General features: G+C 35.1%; 1 protein-coding gene across 4 annotated transcripts in view; it reads right to left on the bottom strand.

The window, feature by feature from the left end:
• Positions 1-1,525: 1,525 nt before the first annotated feature.
• The window catches only part of MAPK8 (mitogen-activated protein kinase 8), a 110,395-nt gene continuing 85,786 nt past the window's right edge, over positions 1,526-26,134 (bottom strand). For 2 of the 4 annotated variants that reach the window (XM_060103215.1, XM_060103187.1), the window contains 7 exons: positions 16,987-17,152; positions 13,181-13,252; positions 11,649-11,831; positions 11,206-11,330; positions 10,593-10,656; positions 7,420-7,497; positions 1,526-3,062 (listed from right to left, as the gene is read on the bottom strand). In XM_060103215.1, coding sequence (XP_059959198.1) covers positions 2,917-3,062; positions 7,420-7,497; positions 10,593-10,656; positions 11,206-11,330; positions 11,649-11,831; positions 13,181-13,252; positions 16,987-17,152 — 834 coding nt within the window. In that variant the 3' untranslated portion in view covers positions 1,526-2,916. Of the gene's footprint in view, positions 3,068-7,419; positions 7,498-10,592; positions 10,657-11,205; positions 11,331-11,648; positions 11,832-13,180; positions 13,253-13,617; positions 13,690-16,986; positions 17,153-26,134 lie in introns of all 4 variants that reach the window. The other 2 variants (XM_060103197.1, XM_060103206.1) reach the window with 2 other exon arrangements.

Genomic DNA, 26,134 nt, shown 5'->3' on the forward strand with positions numbered 1-26,134 from the left:
TCACCTTTACCTTTTTAGACAACACAGCAGGATTAGCATGGAACAAAATAATGAAAGGGCTTATGGGAAAGTCTGCTGCTTTACATATAATCAAGCTTCTTGATATTGTTAAGGGGTTTGTATGGTAGCCTTTTCACTTAAGAGGCTGGCATTTCTCTTAGGAAGTCTGGTGTGAATGCACTGTACCTTTACTAACTTGGAAGAGTGCATACCAGGAACAATCAGCAGCCGAGTGTGTAACAAAACGAGAACTGTTCAGCAAACAGTATGAAAGAGTTGAGATGCTTTGTTTATGTCTATTATAATTAAGCAATCCCAACAACACAATCATTTAACAAATGGTCAGTTTATATTAGAGGGTAACAGAACAGTAACCAGGAAGAAATACGAAGAAAGAATTATTGTCTCTTTCCTAACCTATAAAGTTAAACAGTATATCTTGGTCAAAGTGATTTTCTGACAGTAAGACCATGGGTATATTAAGTATATAAAGTTGAAAAAACAAAGTTATAAGAAAAGCAAAGTGGCTTTACATAAGTACTGCTTGACAGAAATCTTATTTGTAATTTCTTAAAAAAAAAGTTTAAGATGTTTTAAAGGTTCAAAAGTAAAATACAAAGAACTAGCACATTTTTAAATTAATACAGTTAAGAGAAGAGGAAAGGTTGTATTTAGCTACTGCATTTTTAAAAACCCAGGACACGCAACACTTAGACTTTGTTTTCAGGATATAATAAGTATTTTAGTCTACATGACTAATAAGAGTTGATTTTCTCTGATCAACTGAAACATGCTGGTTGGCAAGTGGGAGCTGGCATTTACAACAAACAATACTGTAACAACACTTGGTTTTCCTTGCTTAACCAAAATCTGTATCAAGAGATGGCTTATCAGAGAGGAAACAGAAAATAAGGGAATCTTCTGAGAGCATGTCAGTTGTTAAAGTGCAATAGTGAAATAATCTATCCTATAGAAATAAATCTAGGTAACTGTCAAACTAATAAAAACTAGGAACACACTCATGCTCAAATTTCTTCTGAAATTGTAAATCCAATCCTGTTTCTACAATTCAAGAGGTGTTATAGTCTTAAAACTTTAATTTGCCTAATTAATGCACCCTGTCATATCAGTAGAAAAGGGATTAATAAAAAGGCTGCCAACTTCAAAAGAGGCTAGAAATCATCACTTTAAACCATCAATGACAAACTTACTATTTCAAAGCATATAAAATGGCTATTAATGTATTTTACTCCTAAATATTGCACATTAACAATGACCTAAAATACCTTACTCAAAACGAATTTTGCACTGAATATATGAATAACATGCCAAGTGGACTTTCAGACGCTGCACGTTGAGCCGCACCAGTTCTTGCTCCTGCTGGTCATTAATTCCATCGGGCTTTCTGCCTAGAACCTTTCACTTACTTAAGTATGCATTTCCCAGTCCATTACATGAAATCCCTCTTGTTCCAAAAATAACAAAAAGTGCCTGGGGCATTACAGACAACATATTTCAGAGATAATGAGACTTCAATGACATTTTACTTAAGAAAAATTCAGTTATAGAGAAATAATTCTGCAGATATAAAATGTAAACAGTTAACATACAACTGTCAGGAGCAGCACCATTCTTACACTGTTCAACATCCACATTGTGTGTTTTATTGAAAATCAGGTATAAAAAAATGAAAGACTCAGACTAAATAACCACCAATTATGCCTGCTCTGCTCAATGTGAAGAAACAGTCCTTAGAAAATGATATCCTATATATGGCTGTGTGCTACTATTTTCAGATGAACGGTATATTGCTCATTTTATACATCACCTACAGAAATCTAAGTAGGCTTTGCAACCTCCCAACAGCTAGTATAAATATGATTATGCCACAGGTAGAATCAAATGGCCAGAAACACCCTGAGAACTGGTGCTCAACTGACTGACACTCTAACAAGAAACCGAATAGGTCCAAGGGCCCGAGGCTGCAGGAAAGAGAAAGACCAGACTCTAGATCATTGCTGGGACCTACAGCCTGAGGAGATTAACTCAGTGTATACAAGAACAGGCTCATAGCTAGTAAAGGTGAACCATCTGTTTATTTCCATTAAAATGTATTATTCATGAAGTATCCTCTTGATTTTATGTGATCATAAGCTTTGAGCATGCCAAATTTGCAGAAAACACCATATTCTCTTACTTTACTTTTGGTGGGTAGGATGGGGGATAGGAGGGTGGTGGTAGATGCCCAACATCTTCAAAGACATGCTCTGAGTTATTCTACCATTTAGATGATGGGGCTTTTGCCAAAATTCATGTAGGATTACCTACCAATTGTTGTAACTAAATTAGAATTGGCAAGTAGCAAATATTGGAGGTTTTTTTTAACACGTTCATCATTTACAGTAGTTATTCCTGAATATAACTGGCTACAGGTTATTTTCCCTCACTCCTCTGGGGTTATTTCATTGATAAGCACATAACCCTAAAGGATAGCATCATGAACAAAACATTTGAATAAATTCTAATAAAAAAACTATAAAAATCTTAAATAATTCATGATATAGGCAAGTCACCACATAATAATTGCTTTGATAAACAAAATCTTACAAATTCAGTAAAAAAAAAATCAGCAGCATAAGATAAAGCAAATATGCAAAAATTTTAAACCATGATAAAATAATTAGGTTTACATTATACAGTTAATTACAGCAAAAATAGTTTTGTTGCTGTTTTAAAACACAACTTAAGTTTTAAATTACATCACTTGAAATTAAAAAAAAAAACTACTTTACTACAAAATGAATTCTACGTTTTTGAAAAATCACTCAAAAATAAGACCACTGAATTGTTTTCAAAGTAGTTCTATCAATGACTAAACAACTCCCCATCCCTCCCACCCCCACAAGGCCCAAGTAGTCATCTACAGCAGCCCAGAGGTCCAGCTGATGCTTCTAGACTGCTGTCTGTATCCGAGGCCAAAGTCGGATCTGTTGACATTGAAGACACATCATTGACAGACGATGATGACGATGGATGCTGAGAGCCATTGATCACTGCTGCACCTGTGCTATGAGAAACAAAACAGCAAATCAGTTGCAGACAGAGTTGCAGACCGAGCTACTTGTACTGTACTGACCACCTCCAGTGGTCAATAATTTTTCTTTTGGTTTTAAAAGGCTCACTAAAAATAATCACAAGTGATATTCAACACAACACTAACAAACACTTTTCACTGCTAGCTACGAGGTAAGAATTCTGAAATCGTCTGGAAACTTGGAGTCCTGTCCTTTCAACTAATTTGTTTTTCATTTTCAGTTCAGGACAAGAATTGTTAAGTCCAAGCCATAGTTAGAAATGGTCCTATGGCAAGACTCATGAATTGGCTTCAGACTGTGTGTGAGTAACACTTAATAATACATGCAAAACTGTCTGCATTGCATTTTGTTGGAGAGAGGATCTCAAAGGAATGTATGACTCAAAGAGTTAAAAACTACTGCCCTAATAAATGTAAATTGATGCAGCCACTGTGGAAAACAGTATGGAGGTTCCTCAAAAAACTAAAAAGAGAATTGCCATATGATCCAGCAATCCCACTCTTGGGCATATATCCAGACAAAAATTATACTTTGAAAAGATACATATACCCCAATGTTCACTGAAGCGCTATTTAAACAGCCAAAACATGGAAGCAACCTATATGTCCAATGACAGATGAATGGAATACTACTCAGCCATAAAAAAATAACAAAATAATGCCATTTGCAGCAACATGGATGGACCTAGAGATTACCATACTAAGTGAAGTAAGTCAGAAAGAGAAAGACAAATAACATATGATATCACTTATATGTGGAATCTAAAATATGACACAAAGGAACTTACCTATGAAACAGAAACAGACTTACATAGAGAACAGACTTGTGGTTGCCAAGCAGGAGGGGGTGGTGGGGGAGGGATGGATTGGGAGTTTGGGATTAGCAGATGCAAACTATTGTATATATGTATAACTGAATCACTTTGCTGTACACCAGAAACTAATGTAATACTGTAAATCAACTATACTTCAATAAAATAAATTTTAAAAAAACTACTTCCCTCAAAAAAGTGCTCTATGATATCTTCTCACTGTAAAGTCCAAACAATCCTTCTGGTACATCTTGTTTTAAAGCAAAAGCCAAGACGAAGATTAAAATCATTTTAATTCAAAGGATCCTCAGTTCAACTGCCCCATTTGGTTACGTGACTTGCCGAGCCACACAAGTGCCCCAGTTAGGTAAACTCAGGTCTTGTTATTTCAGTTCTAATAAGTACTTGGTATATGCAAATATGGACTTATTAAACACAAAAGTAGGAGGAGACTGTTTCCTCTACCAAAAGTATAGCCTAACAAGCATTTCCTGGATTTTAAAAAGTAACAGGAATACTTAACCTATAGAAAAATCCTCTCAAGGGGGTTGGGTCAGGAAGGGAAGGGAATGACACCGTGGGGTGGGGAAAAGTTAAAGGTGATTCATGTACTAGGTTAAGTGCTTTTGAACTACATGACCACTAAATAAGAGTCATTCCAAATTTGAGTATATTAAATAACGCAAGTTATACAAAAGTTCCTAAGAACACATTCATGGAATAAAAACCAATGGTTTTCAAACTGAGCAATAAGAATAGGGGTGAGTTTCAGGGACCCAATGATGTTACAACTAAGCAGGTTGAAAACCACTGTTCCAGAACGCAGCACCTCATTGTTTGAAATTATCCCTCCTTTGTGTCCAATGACAATAAAAACACTTAAATATGAAAGGTCCTCTGAGAGCTTGTCTTCAAATCTAACAATGAAAATGCTAGGGAATGGGAACAGGCAAATCTTTAGGGCAGTGGGGCAGGGACTGGGAAACAGAAAGGAATGGAACCACAAGGGATAAAGCAGGTGATGGGAGGTGCACTGGGAAAGAAAAGCAGACTGGGTACTTCAGGCCTAATAGAAGAGAGGAAAAGGAGAAATGTGATAACTTTCTAGACCCAAGAACCCATTAGGCTCCCAGCCAGAGTGAAATGAAGATACTAAACTTTAAAAAGTTCAATTGGTACACTACAGAATGCACCTTTTCTGACTAAAGAGTATACAATATTATGGCTAGCTTCAAAGACCTGTACTGAAACATTCAAATCATAAAAGGGTTCTATATACTTTTTCATGCCTCTACTTCTTTATCCAAATTTTATTTCATCCAAATTTTTTAATCTAATAAAAATCATTTTTTTCACTTGAATTTATTTTATTTTTATTTAAACATCTTTATTGGAGTTTAATTGCTTTACAATGTTGTGTTAGTTTGAAATGCATCATAATTAAAGTTAACTTTTTAATCTGAAAATCAAATAGCTAAGAAAAAAAAAACTTGTTTACTTCTGACCTTTAAAGTAATATATTGGGTTGGCCAAAAAGTTCATTCGGGTTTTCCCGTAAGTTACAGAAAAACCCAAACGAACTTTTGGGCCAAGCCAATAGTAAATTCTCAATATCTGAACAGCAGTAATATGGAAAAATCTTTAATTTCAGGTATCTGGGTCATTTCCCTCTCAGTGACTCTACACACTCAAAGGTATGCAAACTCATTCTAGTATTAGCCAAACCAAAATAAAGATAAGAGGCAATCCAGAAGGAAAAATATTTATTTTAAAATCAAGTCGAAACGGTATTGTGATTATCTGATATTTTGAGTCATCAAATACTGTATCTTGTTTTTGCATATAATCAAGAACTGAATATTTTTATAACAGATTAATTTACTAACACTCTTCTTTGCCAGCTATAACTGAGAATCCAGAAAATGTCTAGAAACTTGCAGTCCTGTCCTTTCCACTGATTTATTTTGTAACCATAGTCAAGTGTTGTCTAGGATTCAAATTTTTCACTTATAAATTAAGAACAAACACAACTGCTCTATCTATCTCATGAGATTATTAAGTTTACTCAAACATTTGACACTTAGGATGTGCCATTCACTAGGACAGTATGCTAAAGTATAAAACTCTCCCTAATAATAGACTTTTCAAATTCCATTCAAGCCTCCATCATGAACAATTCATTTATATGACTACTGTATATCAATACAAAGCTAATTAACTGAGTTATTAAAGCATTTATAAGATAGCTTTTGTTACAGCTAACTGTAGGTAAAAAGCTGTTGAAACCAATTTATGTTTTCAAGAGGATCTATATTAAAATTTGGAAGACTGCATTCTTGATCAAGGTTTAAAAAACAAAGAATTAAAAGAACTCAAAATATAACCAAAAATGTCACAGGAAGCTACAAAAATTATTTAAACAAATATATGTTTATAGTACAACAAAATGGGCACCTGAAATTATACCTATAAATCTTACTTCATTGATGCTAAATATGATATCCAATTTTTTTCTTAGAATGTATAAGAATTTTAGAAGGATTAAAATGGCATAGTTTCACGCAAATTCAAGACCTACCTGTTGAAACATTACTCAGCCTTCAAGGCTCAGCTCAAATTTAGTCTCTTCCCTAAAACTGCCCTATTCTCTGTTGCCAGCCATATGTGATGCTGGAAAAACCAGGCCCTCTTTAGTTACTAGTAAACATGGCTTCAACTATTGCTTTGCTACACAAAAGATTTGTAGTCTTCTATCATTTAATTTTTCTAAACTTGTTTCCTCATCTGTAAAATGTGCAAAACAACCCCTTCCTCAGGGTTCTGGGGGGCTGAATGAAACAAAGTACAAAAACTATCAGTGTCTATCATGTAGTATGTACTTAATATGTACATGTTACCTGTCATTTAACTTTTCCTTTAAATTCTTTATGCTTTTACAAGTACTAAAATTTAATATAAGATGAGCTTATGATAAAAGAAAATGTTTAACTCCTGCAAACCAATGTTCTTAAGAGCTAGAATACCTTCTGACAGCAGTTTTAATGCTACTGCCTTAAACAAATCAAAAATACCAAAACGAGAAAGAGGTATCATGTACAAAATTGGTATCTCGTACAGAATTTTGCCATGAAGTTTTAGTTTATCTATCCAAAGTAAGGATTGTTAAATCACAGAAAGGTAAATATACTGAATTGTGATAAATTTTTTCTTTAAAGACAACAATGCCAACAACAACAAAAAAAGGTTTTAAGTTTCTGTTCTTCAATGGGATGTCAGTATCAAAGAAAAAGATATGCATTTTATGAAGTCAGTTACTGATATACTAGTACAATGTACTGATAGAACAGTGTACCAGTGCTTTCAAATTTACCACAGAAATTGTATTCCTTATACTTAATAAACTTTGAATACTAATGGTACTAAATATGGAAAGAACTGAAGGTTTCAGGCCACTGAAGACTACAACGCCAAGAAGTAAACTGTAATCTTAACTAAGCTTATATTGTAACCAACCTAAAGGAGAGGGTTGCCCCCGTATAACTCCATTCTTGGTTCTCTCCTCCAAGTCCATAACTTCTTTGTATATCAATTCTGAAAAAGAGGTGAACAAAAACTTTTCAAAGTCTGAGAGGCAATCTCCCAAGATATGTATGCTTTAAGTAAAAAATTTTTACACACATTAAGTACTTCGAATGGTGTTCTTGCAATGGCAGAGGCTCCAGAAGTGTCAGCCTAAGATTCAAAGGTGTTAATAAGAATTTCTTGATCCTCAACCATGAATTATATTGAAAGAAGTAAAGTCTCTGCTGCAATATTCCAAAAGTTGGATTAAGATAGAGCTGGGGTTAGAAGCTTTATCTTTTTTACTCCACCAGCACTTTGTACTATACCATATCATTCTGTACAGCAAATGCTAATTTAATTCTCTCAGTGAGGGCCTGAATCAAATTTGTCTTTAACTTCTATTTCCTGAGCCCTGGCATAGTACCTGGTACACTGTAGGTACTTACCCAGATATCTGTTAAAAGATTTAAATGCAAGAGTATGTGGAACCTTCTTTAATCAGAATAGAATATAAATATATATATATATAATTTTTTTTTGCTGTACACGGGCTTCTCACTGTTGTGGCCTCTCCCGTTGCGGAGCACAGGCTCCGGACGCGCAGGCTCAGCAGCCATGGTTCACGGGCCCAGCCGCTCTGTGGCATGTGGGATCTTCCCGGACTGGGGCATGAACCCGTGCCCCCTAGCATCGGCAGGTGGACTTTCAACAACTGCATCACCAGGGAAGCCCTAAATATATTTTTATTAAAGTAAAAGAATCAGGTAACTATACTTTAACTCCTTCTGAGTTGAAGCATGGCATGCTATGACTGTCAAGAAGATTTCTTCATGAGAATCTTGTTCCTTAACTAGGCTTCTAGACAGTGGGTGGACTGCTGGGAGGACTACTCCAACTGAAGAGTAACACCAGATCCTGCCTTGCAGCGTACGTGCCTCCTGCCCTGTATTCTTCTATATGATCCTGATGTCAAGTGTGATGTGCCTTATGAGTCTGAATGCCGAACTAAGAAGAACCTTCTGGTGGATGCTAACATTGCCATTATTCATCATCTTCTCTGGGTCATAAAATCCTTTGAGAATTGCATAAAAGCAATGAACCCTCTTCTGAGAAAAATGTATAAACAAAAATTGTTGCACAGAATTTCAAGGAGTCTGTAATTCTTTACATTAAACTTTCAATAAATGATTTCTGATCACAGGGTATGGCAACATTCATGTTGATAATAAGGTAAAACAAGTGGATATGTTGGGATGAACAAGAGTTGGAGATGCCTAAGTTTGCTTGCGATGGTAACCTACTTGGGCTGGGAAGAAGAAAAATAGGAAGTCTTGATAGAGGAAAGAATGGGACATGCTTTTCTTTAAAGAAACAAAAAGGAATGGTAAGCATTCCGGATAGGAGGATTAAAAAGAGAGAGAAAATACCCCTTTGTAAAATGGGACTGAGGCAGAAGAACCAAAGCTAATCAGGAGTACTAACTAGACAAAGCAATCTGTAGTTTATGGCTTTGGCAATGAATTTTTCTGTTATGATGCTAAAATTCTTAAGCAGATCTTGAAAAAGGGAGTTTGTAGGTAATTACTAACCGGCATTTGGGGCTAGGAGCAAAAGATACAGAATAAAGATAAACATGTTTACAGTAATCAAAAATCCCAGATATAACCATATACAAATGAAAATACGATGTTTCACTGATTTTAAGATGCACTTTTTTCACAGTTTAATATCTTTGAAACTGGGTTGCATCTATAATCAATCGTGCAGTACAACTGGCATTGTTTCCTCTTTCTTAGTGGTACGTAATAGTGTGTTTTACAATTGGTGGCCTATTAAGATTCCATGAAATACCAAAAATGTTTATTGTAAATGTAATGATATAGAAAAATATCAGGTTAGATACTTTAATACATACTCTGATCTATAGTTTCTATACTCCTGTATATTACATATATAGATGCACTAGGTTCTACCCAATTCTATCATTCTGGTGGGCTCTACAGAGTCTAACTATATGTCTCCCAAAGTCAACTTGGCGAAAACTAATTTCTGGTTATTCCTAAGAAGAAAGAATCAAATTCATTCCTCCCAAATAAATCTGTAGATGGATTACGTGCTCCGATTTATATTTTTGCCTTCCAAGTATTTAGGTTCTTAGCTATTAATAACATGTCTTCTGTCTACCTGATTTTAAGTGACTTGTCCAAAGTCATGTAGTTACAAAAGTGGTCGAAATATCAAATGACAACAATATAAATGGAGGCAAGCAGGATCTAAAAGTTACCTGGCCGAACTGTCCCAGAGAATCTTTTAAAGAAAGAAATATTTTAACATTGCCAGGACTTTCAAAGCATTATTAATGTTCAACCAAAGTAAAAAAATAAAATAAAACTATTAGATATGCAAAGATTAAAAATTAACTCACTCTGCTGGTGAGGGTGGGGGTAAAAGAGACATTCCCATAAAATGCTGATGGAAGTGTAAACTGCAACAATTTCTTTGGAGAGTAATCGGAAATAACTGAAAAATATCCTTTGGCCCAGTGAATCTCCTTGTAGGATTTTTCTTACAGGCATGTTCTCAGATGTGCACAAGAACACTGCAGAGTTGTTTCTAACAACAGACTAGATACAACTTAAATGCTCTTCAAATGGTTGTTAGATACAGAACCCTGTGACACAGCCGAACAGCAGATCACTAACCGGCTATTAAACCAAATGAGCCAGGTATATGGAGCAAGAGAGAATAATCTCTAAAATATACGATTATATCAACAAAGCAAGTGTGCACTGTATACAACCATATGTGACTAAAACAGGGTGGGAGAGGAGAAGGGGGAAACATTAAACACACAAGTTTGTATTTTTGTAGACTATGGAAGCACATAAAAGTTCCAGAAAGCACAAATGTGTCTTTGTCTGGGGTGGGGAACAAAGACATTAGGATTAAGTCAGTGAGGGAAGGAGACATACTCTCTACTTTTGTAAAAATATTAAATCATATTATTAAATATCAGTTACGAATAATAGAAAATATCTTTCACTTCCCTAAAATGATGAATAAATCAACATAGAAAGCCAGAGCTCTTTCAGCTTCATCTTAAAGAATCTGGTGAATGTTACCTTTCCACTCTTCTATTGTGTGTTCTCTTTCATCTAACTGCTTGTCAGGTATCTTTGGTGGTGGCTGAAAAACAAGGGAACAATAATTGAGTCAGTTTATTGGGGGTATATAAATTCTTTATAATTATTTGAAATGTTAGCCAGACAGAAGGCTTGGAAAAATACATCATTAGGCCAAGATTGATCAATGATCAACACTGATCTCGTGTAGACAGAACAGTGACCGGAAAAAAGATGTTTAACCGTCTTTTTCTTTTCTTCCTGTTTTTGAAATTGTCACATTTTATTTATATCATAGAATTGTGGTTGGCTTTGGATACAATAATTTGTTTACAACTAAGATAAGATGTTTTCCCAAAGTGCTCAACATTCTAGCTCAGCATACAAGGTATCACGGCAAAAAGGCAAGAAACAGTGGGGGGGAACTTTATTTTGTGTAGGAGGTACTTGGATATGTTCATTCTCTTAAGAAACTTTTCATGCAAAAACAGAAAAACACCATCATCATTTATTTATATTTTTATTTAAAATTAAAAAATATCCTCCAAACCTAACTTTAACTCTAACTCTAAGAGTACAATATAGTCTTCAAACATTAAAGAAAAGAACTTACAGCTTCTGCTTCAGAAGGATCATACCAGACGTTGATATATGGGTGCTGGAGAGCTTCATCTACAGAAATCCTTTTAGATGCATCAATTACCAGCATTTTGGATAACAAATCCCTTGCCTGACTGGCTGCAAAAATAATGAGATGTTAATGTACACATATCTCATAAAAGCTTTAAAATTATCAATAAATTTCAGAAACTTGAAATTATCATTTATTAAAAAATGTTTTAAACAGAATAGATTTACTATAAAATTAGGTCATACATATGATTAAAAAATATAAAGTCACAAAAAAATAACTAAAGAGAACTAAAACTTCACACTGTTCCATTACCCAGAGACAATGTTATGTCCCATGAGAATATGAATACACCCTCATAAACCCCCTCCACAACCACCCACCTACCCACAATGGAATTAAAGATATATGTTTATAAAAAGTACCTTTAAGTTTGTTGTGTTCCGAGTCAGCTGGGAAAAGTACATCAGGGAAGAGTTTCTCAAAGCTATATCCAGCATATTTAGGTCTGTTTTCAACATAAGTCCTTACTGTTGGTTGTAGTTTCTTCATGAATTCAGGACATGGTGTTCCAAGCTGTTCAATAACTTTATTCCACTGATCAATATCTAATATCAAGTAGCTAAGAAAAAATACTGTGTATCTAATGTTCAACATATTAGTCATATCCATATTAAAATAAGAAAATGGCAATTAAAAAATACTAAGAAAGAATGTGGCAGTTATAAATCTTACAGCCACCTTGCAAAAGGCAATGATTGTAGGTGGACAAAAAGGATCAGTAAACAAGCTTTGTTAACCTTATTTATTATGTGCATGTGTGTGTCTACTAATACTAACTTTATCATAAAAATGGAAGCTTAAATTCTAAATTCTTAAATTCTAAATACACAAATTCTAAATATAAATAAGTGGCTCAAAGAAAAATGACAATTACTACCCATAAGGACTCTAAATGTAAACTGCACATAATTTTAGAATACAAAATTTGCCTTTCCTTCCAGCTTATCAGAAAATGTGAATGCATTTCCGAGAAGATAGGAAATATTTCTTATTACATGTCCTGCATTTTTTGAGTTTTCTACACTAACAGAAAACCAGTAGCAATAAAAATGATGGCATTTCCTTTTGCCATTCTTTGTTCAGCTTATGTTAATAAAATTTTTTTAAAGCTCTGGAATTTAAGAAAATGACTCAGTATTTTGGTTAAGGTGTAAGGTTAGAATTCTCTGGTTTCTTTCCTTCCAATCTTTAGCGTTTACACCTCAAACTCCTCCCCGTGGACTAAGACCTAAAACTTTCCTATTGTAACCCAGTGAATACGATTTTTCCCATTCCTCTTCCTAAAACAATTCTAAGTTTCACTAGCTGATAGACACATAACAGATCACTGTTATTATAAAGATTAGTAGTCAGTCAGATGAAAAAAAATCATGACCCAAATCTACTCATCACCATGTAAAATTATTACTGCTGAAATTCTCAGATGAAAAGATCAGTGTGTTATGTTGAGTAATGAGACAATAACCAAAAGACATAACACACACAGCACATTAACAAAAAAGGAAGTGGGGAGGACAAAACAAAAGGATGACCAGAAGCAACAGACAATTCCAAAATTCATTATGTCTTAAGTACTTCTAGACTTACTCAAGTGTATAATTATTAGAAAATTTAATACAAGCCATGACTTTTGATTTAGGTTAAATAAATCAACTCAAAGCCAGCAAATAATTGCGGATAATTAACCTGAGCAGTTTTCAGAATTAACATATGAAACAACAAATAAATTAGGGAAAGGAAAGTCTAAGTCAAATAGCAGGTGGTATTTTGAAAGAGTAATTTAACAATACTTTCTTATTAGGGAGAGACAAAATACATTATACCTGACCAAGCTGAAGTGCTGTCATACATTTTGACCTTTAGAAACTACATTTTAGGCCAAAGATAAGGATACGATCAGTACCTGGGAACAAAACACCACCTTTGATCATTTCTCCCATGATGCACCCAACTGACCAAATGTCAACTGAAAACAAAATGCAATGACATTAACATAAAGATTTTGGTTAAAATAAAAAAATATATATAAACATTAAAAAAAAATCACACACACCATGTATACTTCAAAATTATAGAAAGCAGTATAAAATAAAAATGAGTGACAGTGAATGTGCTCTAACTACCAGCAGAGACTGTATTTCCTACTGCCAGATGCAGCCTACAAACATTTCAGCTTTGTATCTCAACAATTTTTGAACTATAACAGCCACAAACTTTACGTCTGTTTAAAAAAACCCACATGTATGAATGTACACTATATTCATTTTCATTAGAGAACATAAGGAAGTTCATCACCTAACTAATTAAACTGCTGCAGCAGCACAAGGATACAGTCCCTTCCTGGAAAGAGGATTTTGTGGCAAACCATTTCTCCCATAATGCACCCCACAGACCATAAATCCACTATATGTTTGCAGCACAAAAGAAGGAAAAGCAAAGCAAAAGGTCGTTAAAATCAAAGAAGCATAATATGACTGCATTATATAAAAACTGCAAAACATCACCAAAAGAAAAAAGTGATTTTAATTTTAGCTAATGGAATAATTTAAAACACAAAATATTTGTCAAAAGGCTTTGATTCACAAAAGCAAGTGTGAAGTGTGGCGTTTTAACTACATATCTAATTTAAAGTGAGAGCTATGCACAGAAATCACATAATTTAAAAAACCTACACATTTTGCCCCTGAAAATTTATTTATAAAATATGAAAAAGAACCAAACACAAATCTTATAAGTAAGGCTGAAAATGTACACAAGGTAGCAAAATTTAAAAAATAAAATCTTTATACTATTTTGAGGTTCAACTGTGCATTATACTCTCTCTTTAAGTCAAATAAAAGAAAAAAGCATGAGCAGAAATAATCTGGTATATTAAAATACTTAACAGAAACAATGTTTCTATGAATAATTACAGTTAAAAAGTTAATTTAAAGCTCTTCAGAAATTTTCAAGTTGGAGTTAATAAATTCATTCTGAGAGGTGCTATGTTTACTCTGAATTGAAGGTCATTTTTCTCCTTGGCAACACCATGCTGCATTTACTCTACTATCCCAAAAGGAACAAGTGCATAGAGAACGAACAAATAATCAATCAAGAAAACTTAGTAAGAGAATCATATTTCATGTTTTCCACCTAAAGTGTTTTAAACCCATAGAACCAAAACGCTTTTGGTTTAAGAAGTTGGTTTTGGCTGAATACAGTTTGAAAGTTCCCACAGATTTATTATCTACAGAGTTTCCTAGTGGACTTACTGACCCTTGCAACTTTAATTTTTTTCTTTTTTTTTGTTGGCCACGCAGCATGCAGGATCTTAGTTCCCCGACCAGGATCAAACCCGTGCCCCCTGCAGTTGAAATGCGGAGTCTTAACCACTGGACCACCAGGGAAGTCCCATGACCCTTGTCAACTTTAAATGAGAGCTCTAGTCAATACTGAAAAGAATCTGCTAGACATAGAAATGGGCAATTTGAGGACCTCCACCAGTTTCATTAAAACTAAGCACATACCCTGACATTTTATATCTTTGGGTTTGAAAATCAGACAAAAAGAGTAGGTGCTTGCAGTTTAATACAAGAGGGGAATGAGCAATTTGAAAGGAAAGCTTTAGAAACTTGCATTTGTTTTTGAAGTTTGAAGGCCCCAATTCTCTAATAGCAAAAGAAGAAAAGGGCAGGAATAGATGTTAGAAATATACCCTTTACCAATACAGGAGGACTTGGGAACTTAAAGTCAGTACTTTCTAATACACTCATAAGGAGACTGCCAGTTCATTACAGAATTTTAGGAGCTAGATTAGGAACAAATTTTAGAAATCCTGTGGAACTAAAGTTTCTCTAAAATTTCACATTAAAATACATACAATTCTTTTTATGTTTATGGCATAGTTCAACTTTCAAGGATAAAATTTTAGAGGAAAAGTTAACATTCATAAATCAGTTCAGAGAAAAATTTTTTCCAGGGTTTTCATTTTTTGGCAAAAATCTATTAAAATAATTTTTCCCTGTGGACTTTATAGAGAATAGCAAGCTTTAGTTAAATATTCAGGACACTACTTATGTACATAATCTTAAGAAAAACATCTTAAAACAGATTTCAAAAGCTGCAAGCATGAGAGAAGATATTGTCTGAGTTAATGAAGACTTTCCTCAGAATATGATAAGCCTGATTCATACATAAAACAAGTTTTACAGGGTCTAACTGCTTAGTCTATTTGGCAGTTTAAATATATTCCATTATCTCACACTTTCCAAAAAGCTTTGAGCCGGCTTTCAATAAAAGATGTATAAAATAAAGTTGTTAAAACAGGTGGGGGTGGGTGAAAGGTGTTACTAAAAGGCAGAAGTTCTTATGTTTAACCTTGCTGGCTAATGTAGTTATCATAATTAAGCATTACATTTGACTCAGTTTCCTGGCCCCCCCCCCAAAAAAGGCAATAAGGTAGATCTATATAATTCTTATCTAAGAAAGGAAATCATGTCAATTCTTTACATGACAGTTTTTCTTGGTGCTAATTTCTGGTAGGGAGCTCCCAAGATCACAATTATAGGACAGAGTGCCACATTATACATTATCTGTGACAATCAATGGTTTTACAGCTAATACAAAAACAATCTTCATGCCAGTCACTTAAAGCAAAGATTCTCAAAAAAAAAAAAAAAAAAAAAAAGAGTCTAATACTAAATCTAACTCACTGGATTTTATAGGGTATAAGGCAATTTTAGATAAAGAGTAAGACAACAGAACAACATGTTTATTTAAGAACAAAAGAATAGTAGTAAATATTTAAAGTGTTTTTAATGAGCTCAGAAAAGAAAATTAAGCTAAAATCCTCAGTTCAATGTTATCTTTTATAAAAAAGAGTCCCAGAATACAGTTTCCTGATTCAAAGTGAACTGCTGCTTCAGATTCTTTGCTAGAAAAAATGTCTAGGTCCTATTCTAGTAAGTATGTTGGATTAAGTTACCACATTTAAAAAGTTATAGTTTAAGTCAATAAAATCCTGTGTAGACTTATTCATCTCTTAAATGACTGAGATTAATAAACAAAATTTCTTAAGTATAAATATATGTATGTTTATGCATAAAATTTTTTTAAATTCATGAACTACATGCCTGATAATGTTCTTCAACCTTGATTCTAATGCTGATACATAAAAGTGACTATACTTGCACATAATAATGTGAGTTCTTTGAGGCTGGACACAAGGTCTTTGATGAAACATTGTTTTCTCCGAAAGGCAACCTTAAATTAATTATCCATCAACTATGCAGAATAGCATTATTGCAGCCCTTAAAGTCTGCACTAAGTGCTACTGCTATTAACTTTAATGTCATGGGATTGGAAATGTGTGCAAATATCATTAATGCAAACTTAAGATTTCTTGAGCCCATGTTAGAATGCTCATTTTCAAGTTACAAGCAAGAAAATGGTATATATTCTGTTACAGGGGCCATGGCAACAAATTCTTTATCTAATGCTAGTGTTGATGATTATATATTTGTATTTAAATAAACAGGGGCCCCAAGTTTTTCCAAACGTTTATGCCAGAATTTGTAGTTACTTTCAAACTCCTGATAAACATCATTTCATACAGTGATACATTTAACTCTATGCACTTCAATTTAAGTATTTACATAAGAAATCTGATAAACAAAAGCAAATAAATCAGAACAGTATTTCAAGTAAATAGTGTTTGCTGACCGTTTTCTTTGTAGCCCATCCCTAGGATGACCTCAGGTGCTCTGTAGTAGCGAGTCACTACGTAAGGTGTCATCATAAAACTAGTTCCTGCAGTCCTGGCCAGTCCAAAGTCAAGAATCTTCAAAGTGCAGTCTGATTTTACTACTATATTACTGGGCTTTAAGTCCTTCAAAAATAAAAATTAAAAAGATGGCTGCTATGATATAAACAAATATTTTGCAGTCCACAAGTTATGAGATCACTTATAAAACAATTCATGGTTACTGTTCATTTTTCTCACTGTAATTGTTATCACTGCACAGATTCATCATAATAGGCAAATCTGAGAAATTAGCTTGATGGCATTTTTAATTTATGAATATATACAGTTATTAGAAGTTAGTAATGCTTTATTTGCTAGAAATGATGATTAGCTAGAAACTTTCAATCAAGTGGTGTGAAAGCAATTTGGAAAGGCATCTCAAAGCTCACGTAAGAACTATTACAGTAAAAGTAAGAGAGAATCATAAGTTAGCATTTATATGCACTTGTATACTGAATTTTCAGCTTTTAAAAGATCCCATTTTAAAGTCAAAACAAGCTTTATATAGATACTATATACCAACAATGGGCCATTCTATGTCAACCCAAGCACGTGTCACTTGACCTTTCAAACTGGCAGACGTTCAACTCTAAAGGATCAAAGTCAGTCCTTCCATCACTGATTTCCCACCCGAAATCGTACAAATTTTTGACTGCTAGTTAAGGTAGGACACCATTGTCTTGGTGCCACTAATCCATAAAATTACTTGCTGTTGATGCTACCAAATAATGTCTTTGTGAAGAATTTCCCACCTGAACCCAACCTCAACGAATTCTGTGCTATGATCATTAAAAGGCAGTAGCATAAACACTCATGGCTTCAAGTTCAACCCATGAACTTGTTAGCTCCCATGTTAGCTCCCATGAATTCTATTATGAACCAAGAGACCAAGGAAAGCAGGAGTATGATTCACATACATTGAATACCAGTGATTGATGTAACACAAAATAAAGCTGGCCTGAAAGATAATAATTACTTTTGTAATGTCTATATCCAGAGAAGCATGTATGCTGTCTTTAGCATATTTTGATATGCAATCATGGATGGGTTAGGTGATATGTAATCTATAGGTTTTATCAAATTAAAAATAGATATCAACAGGCTTATTGAAACAGAAAATGAAAATTTTCATTATTGCTATCCTGTAAATACGTTGTCACTATTTCCAAAATACAATATCTCTGCAAAGTAACACTGCATGTTCAAAAATAAATATTATGAGCCTTGATACTATTTCAATGTCTATAGCGTTGGTTAATGATTAATGGCTCTTCATACTACTGCATTCTAGTCTAGAAGTAAGATTTCAACCTTAAACACTTTATTTTGGAAACATCAAGAACAAAATACAATTTTTTAAAAATAGACATCTTGTTAAGGAAAAGAAACTATCCAAAAAGAATATCATCTGAAATTCATCCTTGCATATCAAGATGTACCTTTCTACACATGTTTAAGTTGCATTGTTATCTATACTTCTGAAGAATAACTGAACTTGTATGAATGTGTGACAGAAGTAATGGACTAACAATATTCCACCTTCTCTCCCACATTTTTCCAGCCTGTGATTAATTCTAGTCAATGGGACGTGAGTGGGAATCAAGAATAGAAGGGCCAGTGCATAACATCCTTTTGTCTCTTGCCCTGCTTTGGTGACTAGTAACATTCTAGATATTGAGCTGCTGAGCATCTATGTATGGCAGAGTCCTCACTCCACTAGGACCTGTACTGGACACATACTGTGGGAGATAAACCTTGGTTGTGTTAAGCCACTGAAAACTCAAGTGTTTGTTAATAACCTAGTTGTGATATTGTGATTTATAATACGAAAACCATATTTGGTCATTGTCCCAATTACTAGCACAGAGCTCCTAGAACCCTTGGAATTTCCTAAGTGATAAGAGCAATAAAGGTGAAAGGAGTGCTTTTTGTTATTCATAAGAAGTACCTTTCAACTACACCAGAATTGACTTAATGAGGTTACTTTTGGAAAGTCCCAAAGGATAAGGCTGGTTGCCAGGGAACCAACAAAATAATTAGTGTTGGAACTTTCAGTCCCACCGGCCCCCAGACCACCCGGGAGGGGAGAGGGGCTAGAGACTGAGTTCAATCTCCAATGGCCAAAGATTTAATCAATCATGCCTATGTAATGAAGCCACCACAAAAACCCAAAAGGACTGGTACAGAGAGCTTCCAGTAAACACATGGAGGTGCTGCGAGAGTGGTGCACCCAGAGAGGGCTTGGAATCTCCGTGCACCTTCCCACATACTTTGCCTTATGCATCTCTCCATTTGGCTGTTCCTGAGTTACGTCCTTTGTAATAAACCAGTAATCCAGAAAGTAAAATGTTTTCCTGAGTTCTGTTAGCCACTCTAGCAAATTAACTGAATCTGAGGAGGGGGTTGTGGGAACCTCCAAATTATAGCCTGGGATTATGACTGGCATTTGAAGCTGGGGCAGTCTTGTGGGACTGAGCCCTTAACCTGGAGGATCTGATGCTATTGAATTGAGTAAAATTGTAGGATACCCAGGCTGGTGTCCAGAGAATCTGAGAACTGTTTGGTGTGGGAAAAACTACCTCACATCTGGTGTGAGAAGCATTATGGTAGTAGTGTTAGAGTAAAAGAGACACCTAAGAATGTTTTCCGTTACACTAGTCTATTCTGACTAACACTGAAATTGATGACAGGAGTACGGTGTGACTATTATAAACACAGGATCATAGCTTAGTAGTTGAGCAGCAGGCAGCAGGGAAACTAATATCAAAGGTTGGAAAGGTGATCCAGGTTATAGAGTAGCAAGACGTTTCATGACACTGTCACCTACAATAACTTGGAAGGCACAGCACTTGCATAATGAACTTGAGCTCTAGAACAGGGGTTGGCAAATTAATGCCTGCCTGTTTTTGTGAAGAAAGTTTTATCAGAACACAGTCACACTCTCATTACCTACTGTCTATGGCTGCTTTTGTGTTACTATGATAAAGTTGAGAAGCTGTAACAGAGACTGTATCTTATCATCTGCAAAACCTAAGATATATACTATCTGGCCTTGCCTTTACAGAAAAAGTCTGCTGACCCCTGCTCTAGAAGGAGATTGAAAAGCAAAACTTTAGTAGTGGGTATAGGTGGCTATTGGCTACAAATCAAAGAACTGGCCACTTCACAAGAAGAAATAAAAGGGAACAGAGAATCTAGAATTTCAAGGCCTTGCCATTCTGGGAAAGCTAAATGCTACTAGACCTTTCAAAAAGAAAAAAAAAAGAAAAAAGAAAAAATGGTGGGTTGCTCAGCAAATATCTCTGCCTCCTAACCCAATATACTTCTTCACCTTATTGATGGGCCTACACTAATTCTGGCCAATGGACTGTGAGGAAATGTGATGTTCATCAAATCTGAAGAGAAGTTTTAGATGTGCTTGATTGATTTAGCTTGGCTCTTGCCCTTCTTTCACCATGAGAAAAGGATGGGCCCCAGGGAGGCACTCCTTCAGCCTGGATGCTAAAACCTGGACATGAAACAAACCCTGAACCTGATCCCATGATCTGGAGCAGTGCCACACAGCCAACCTGCAGACCCCTGAGCAAGAAATAAATGTTGTGAGCCACTGATATCTTGAATTTGTTTCTAATGCACCATTTTCACATAACAATTCTGAAAGCCTTTGATGGAAGAAGACCTGAAAAATCTTTCAACTGATGAAAATACCTCAGACTTGCCAACAGAGGCCTGAAAACATAAAGGTAGACATTAAGTCCAAGAATATAGAGCCAGTGAGCTACCAGATGTGCTTTGAAAAGAACTGTAATTAAAAAGATAAGAAGTCTCCTGAGTTTCTAAGAGAGATGTACCATTTAAAAAAAAAAGAACTCCTTAAGCCTGTGACTGTTCTAGCCTTAAAACAATGGTTCTCAAATCAGGGCAATTTTGTTCCCAGGGGATATCTGGCAATGTCTAAAGGCATTTTTGGTTGTCACAACTGGGGAGTACTACTGGCATCTCATGGGTAAAGGCCAGGAATGCTGCTAAACTTTCTACAATGTACAGGAGAGCCCCTCAAAAGAAAGAATTATTCATCCAAAATGTCAACAGTGTCCAGGTTAAGGACTGTCTTAAAGTGACACTTGGGCCTCCAATCTTTAACAGATAGGAACTTGTGAAACAGGGGCAGCCCCCAATGAGAACACACTTTCCAATACCCACTTCAGATATACTCAAGAAGGCTAGCAGAACAGACTCTCCACAGGGTGGAGCCAGGTACCACAGAGAAGAGTGGACAGAGTGCTCCTTGCAGAGATCAGATTCAGGGCCTAATCAACGAGTAGTCTTCCCCACCACAAGGGCAAAAGGACGCTAACAATGTCTACACAACAGAATTACAAATTACAAATAAATAACGACTGCATTTTTCAACTTCCCAAATGGGATTGTTTATTGTAGTTACCCTGACCCTGTTTGACCACCATATCTAGAGAATGGGGGGAGGGGGAGGAGATGCAAGTGACCAGATAATTTGGTCATTTTAGTTCTAATATTTCTGGACCAAAAGGAGAAATATCTGGATTAATGTAGAGATTACTATGTATCACTTAGCACTAAATGCCTTGATAGGCTAGGACTCTGGATTATCTTCCCTAAGGAGGGGGTGACTAGGTACTAGGTGTGGAATAAAGGAAGCAAAGGAATGCTTGATAAGCAGAGCAGAATGGCACAGACCATTCTGAAGTCTGCCTCCCCCCACTTCCCAGTTCCCTTACAATAAGGCAGGTCCTTATGACTAGTTCTGCCCATGGCCTTAGACCCAGGACATTCCACCCAGCTTTTTCTTCCCCTGACACAGGGACCAGCAACTATCTAGATGCTGGAGGCTTATACAGCTTAGCTTGGATCTCTGAGCAAATATGTAGAACTCCATCCCCCATCCTGACTTGTACTGAACCCCTAAAGGACAAAAGCTCAGGTTATTTTATCAAGCAAGTAATCTCAGACAAGCAGAGAGGGTAGGTAAGGGGAAGGGGAATTTCGAAGTAGAGCACAGAGGTGAGTATCAATTGTGGCCTCAAGACCAGCTACAGAAATGGGTGCTATGGTTTCTCCCATTACACTTCTTGGAACTTGCTCAAGAAACGGACATCAAATAAAATCCTGGAAAAACAGTTTCCAGAGCTTACCGTATGAAAGAAGTAGGAACAAATGGCACCAGGGGTGGCCTATGGTGGCTGCTGTGATACCTGCTCTGAGCCTGGGTTTAGGACTGAGGCACTCATTCTTCCAGGGGCTGGCAGTGTTGACTACTGACAGTTTTCAGCAAATCTCTCTCCAGGAAATGCCCTCAGCCACAGAGAGCCACTTTTTCCAAAGTCTGCTCTCCAAGACCAAGGTCTGCTTGAGTCACCAGTTGAGGCCTCTAGAGTGATTGCATCCAATTTTTCCCCTATGTCTATTTTTTACTTCCTTTACTCCCCACAGATGTTGATCCTGAGGGCACTCCCCATTAAACTTCTTACATGTCAATATATCTCCATCCTTGAGTTTGTTTCCCAAACAGCCTGATCTAAGATAAAGGCATATTTTTCGTCATAGTAAAAGACCCCAATATGTCTCTAATTAGCTCAAATTTACTGTGTAAATTTTCTATAGTTGTACTTTAAACACTTTATCTGTCTATACTAATGGAGTATGTTAGAACATCCCAATAACTATCATTGTGTTCGTGCAGTTCTTCTATTTTCTACAGTTTTAAGCTTGGCATACTGCAACACTACTCCACGTATAAAGTTCTTCACAGTTATTTATCCGAATAAGTGTATTATACTCTTTATCTTTACAAAATGACGGTTTATAACAGTATTCAACTTCACCTCATTAAACAGAGATATCCTTGTTTTCACATCTGTATTCTCCCAGTACATCTTTGCCAAAGCCTTTGCTCTCAGCCTTTGGGAGTTAGCTACAACTGTCTGAATTATAGAAACATATACATGTTGGTGGTGGGTTTGTGTGTAGGTCAAAATCTGACCTTTTAATGAAGAGGTAATCGCATCTACAAATTATGCTATATATTGGTCTTCTGTAATTTAATGTTTCCTTTTTTGCTTCTTACTGTTTCTTTTGTTTTCAATCTTCTGTCATTTGATCTATATGTCTGTTTTACCCACCCGCTACCGTCATTAATTTGAAAATTTTCTATTTGGAAGATGTTACTTTACTATAATCAAATTAACGTCCATGGTTGCAGATTACTTTCCTGATCCATAGGACAAAGTTAACAAAAACAAAACCTAGAAGTCTAACTCACTTGCCTGTAACAATATAGAGTATGGGATGAGGAAAGTAATGTACTCTCCCATCTAAAGAGATTTCTCTTATGTTGCTTAAAGATAGCATTTACATATAATATTATAGCAGTATATCTGTATAATTGCTTTGTATATTATACAAAGCAATTCAATTAGAATGATAACTAAAGATAAGCCTGAATATCTCAGATACATAATTAGTTTAAAATAGTTAACTTGAGCACAAACTATGTATTTATTTCCTTTTTTTGAGTTAGGCTATTTGATACAAGGTAGCATAGAATGAAGATATAATTCCACTGAATTAAATAATTTTTCAAGAAATTCCTTTCAAATTAGATGCAACACTTTCAAAGAATAAGCTAGAATTAAAACTAAAATACAAAAACACAGACCCACACAAAAACTTGTACACAAATGTTCATGTCAGCATTACTCATGATAGACAATGGTAATAATCCCTTAAGTGACAGTCCCTTAAGTGATGAATGTATAAACAAAATGTGGTAGATCCATATAGTGAAATGTTATTTGGCAATAAAAGGAAATTAAATACTGATACCTTATATGTGATACATATGTGGATGAATCTTGAAAACATTATGATAGGTAAGAGAAGCCAGCCACAAAAGACCACATATTACATAATTCTATTTATATGAAATGTCCAGGATAGGCAAATATATGGAGACAGAAAGTAGATTAGTGGTTGTCAGGGCTGAGGTTAAAGGGGTCAGGGAAGAATGGAAATTGAAGGCTAATGGGTACAGGATTTCTTCAAGGGGGACAAATATGTTCTAAAATTAGACTGTGGTCATGGTTATACAACCTCTGAATATAATAAATAACACTGAATTGTACACTTTAAATGGGTAAATTGTATGGTATGTGAATTATATGGCAATAAAGTAGTTAAAAAACAGAGTACAAAAATATAAAGTATTTCAGAATATACAAGAAACACAACACTGGTGAATACTTAATTTTATGTAACTGGTAATAAAAGCAGGATATTTTATATACTGCTTCATTTAAGAACAAAAATAACCTTATATTAATCTATATAAATCAGTGAAATATATCGCCACAAGAATATGATGAAAGGCAGTGATGTCAGCAAAAATGGCAAAGAAGCAGATAGCTCCACAGAAGATCAGAATAAACTTTTTCAGAAATGTGAAAATAGTCAAAGGTTTACAACAAACAAGTGAACACAGAATCGAGAAAAAAACAACTTAAAAACAACAGAAAATATTTATGGGTGGTGTTTTTATTAGCCCTTGCCCTACCCATCTCCCTGGCTGGCTGGGTGGGTGGGGGTCCTTGAAGAAAGCAGCCTGCATTCTTAGTACTGGACCCCAGTCCAGGGATAGACAGACAGCATTTCTTGAAACCATTGTAAGCCAAATAAATAACTTACTCTGCCTGGAACGAAACATCAAAGTTGAGGAAAACAAGACACGGCATACCATCAAGCATACCAACAAACACATAATGGGAATCCCAAAAGGAGAGAAGAGAGAAAAAAGGGCAGAAAGAATACTTGAAAAAATAATGACTGAAAACGTCCAAATTTAATGAAGGACATGAATCTACAAGTTCAAACTGTTCAATGAACCCCAAAAGGATAAAAAGCAAATAAATCTGCACTGACAATCATTAAACTGAAACCACCAAAAGACATACAATCTTGAGAGCACCAAAAGAGAAGCAACCTGTCAATTACAAGAGATTCTCAATGACATTAACAGATGGTTTCTCAAAAGAAATCATGGAGGCTAAAAGACAGTGAAATGGCACATATAAAGTGCTGAAAGAAAAAAAATGCCAAACAAAAATTCTATATCCAGCAAAAATACCTTTCAAAAGTGAAGGAAAAATTAAGACATTTTGGGATAAATAAAAGCTAAGGGAGTTTGTTCCTAGTATACCTGCCCTATAAGAAATGCGAAAGGGAATCTTTCAGGTGAAAATAAAAGGACACTAGACAGTAACTTGAAGTCATATAAAGAAATAAAGAATACTGGTAAAGGTAATTATGTAGGTAAATACAAAGGTCAGTATTATTGTATTTTGGGTTTTTAACTCCTATTTTTTTCCCAATATGACTTAAAAGACAAATGCATTAAGCAACTATAAATCTACCTTAACAGGAACCCAATATATAAATATGTAATTTGTGATAACAGCAACATAAATGGGTAAGGACAGGTTGTATAGAAGCAGAGTTTTTGTATACTGTTGATGCTAAGGTGGTAATAATTCAAAACAGATTGTTATAAGTTGAAGAGGTTAACTGTAACCCCCAAGGTAACTTTTAAGAAAATAACTGAAAAATATACAGAAAAGGAAATGAGAAAAGAATTAAACAGTACACTGTAAAAAAAGCAATTGAACACAAAAAAGGCAGGAATGAAGGAACCGAGGAACAAAAAGATATGACATATAGAAAACAAATAGCACATGGCAGAAGTTAACTTCTTCCTTATCATTAATTACTTTATATGTAGATGGATTAAACTCTCCAACTAAAATCAGAGAATGGTAGAAAGGATAAAAGAAACATGATTCTACTGTAGGCTATGTAAACAAGAGACTCACTTTAGATACAAAGGCATAAACAAGTTGAAAGAATGGAAAAAGATATTTCATGCAAATAGAAACCAAAAGAGAGATGGAACAGCTATACTAGTATCAAACAAAACAGACTGTAAGTCAAAAGTTGTTACAAGAGGCAAAGAAGCAAAGTACATATTGATAAAAGGGT

This window comes from Mesoplodon densirostris, chromosome 1 (genome assembly GCF_025265405.1).
Source record: "Mesoplodon densirostris isolate mMesDen1 chromosome 1, mMesDen1 primary haplotype, whole genome shotgun sequence".
Classification (NCBI taxonomy): domain Eukaryota; kingdom Metazoa; phylum Chordata; class Mammalia; order Artiodactyla; family Ziphiidae; genus Mesoplodon; species Mesoplodon densirostris.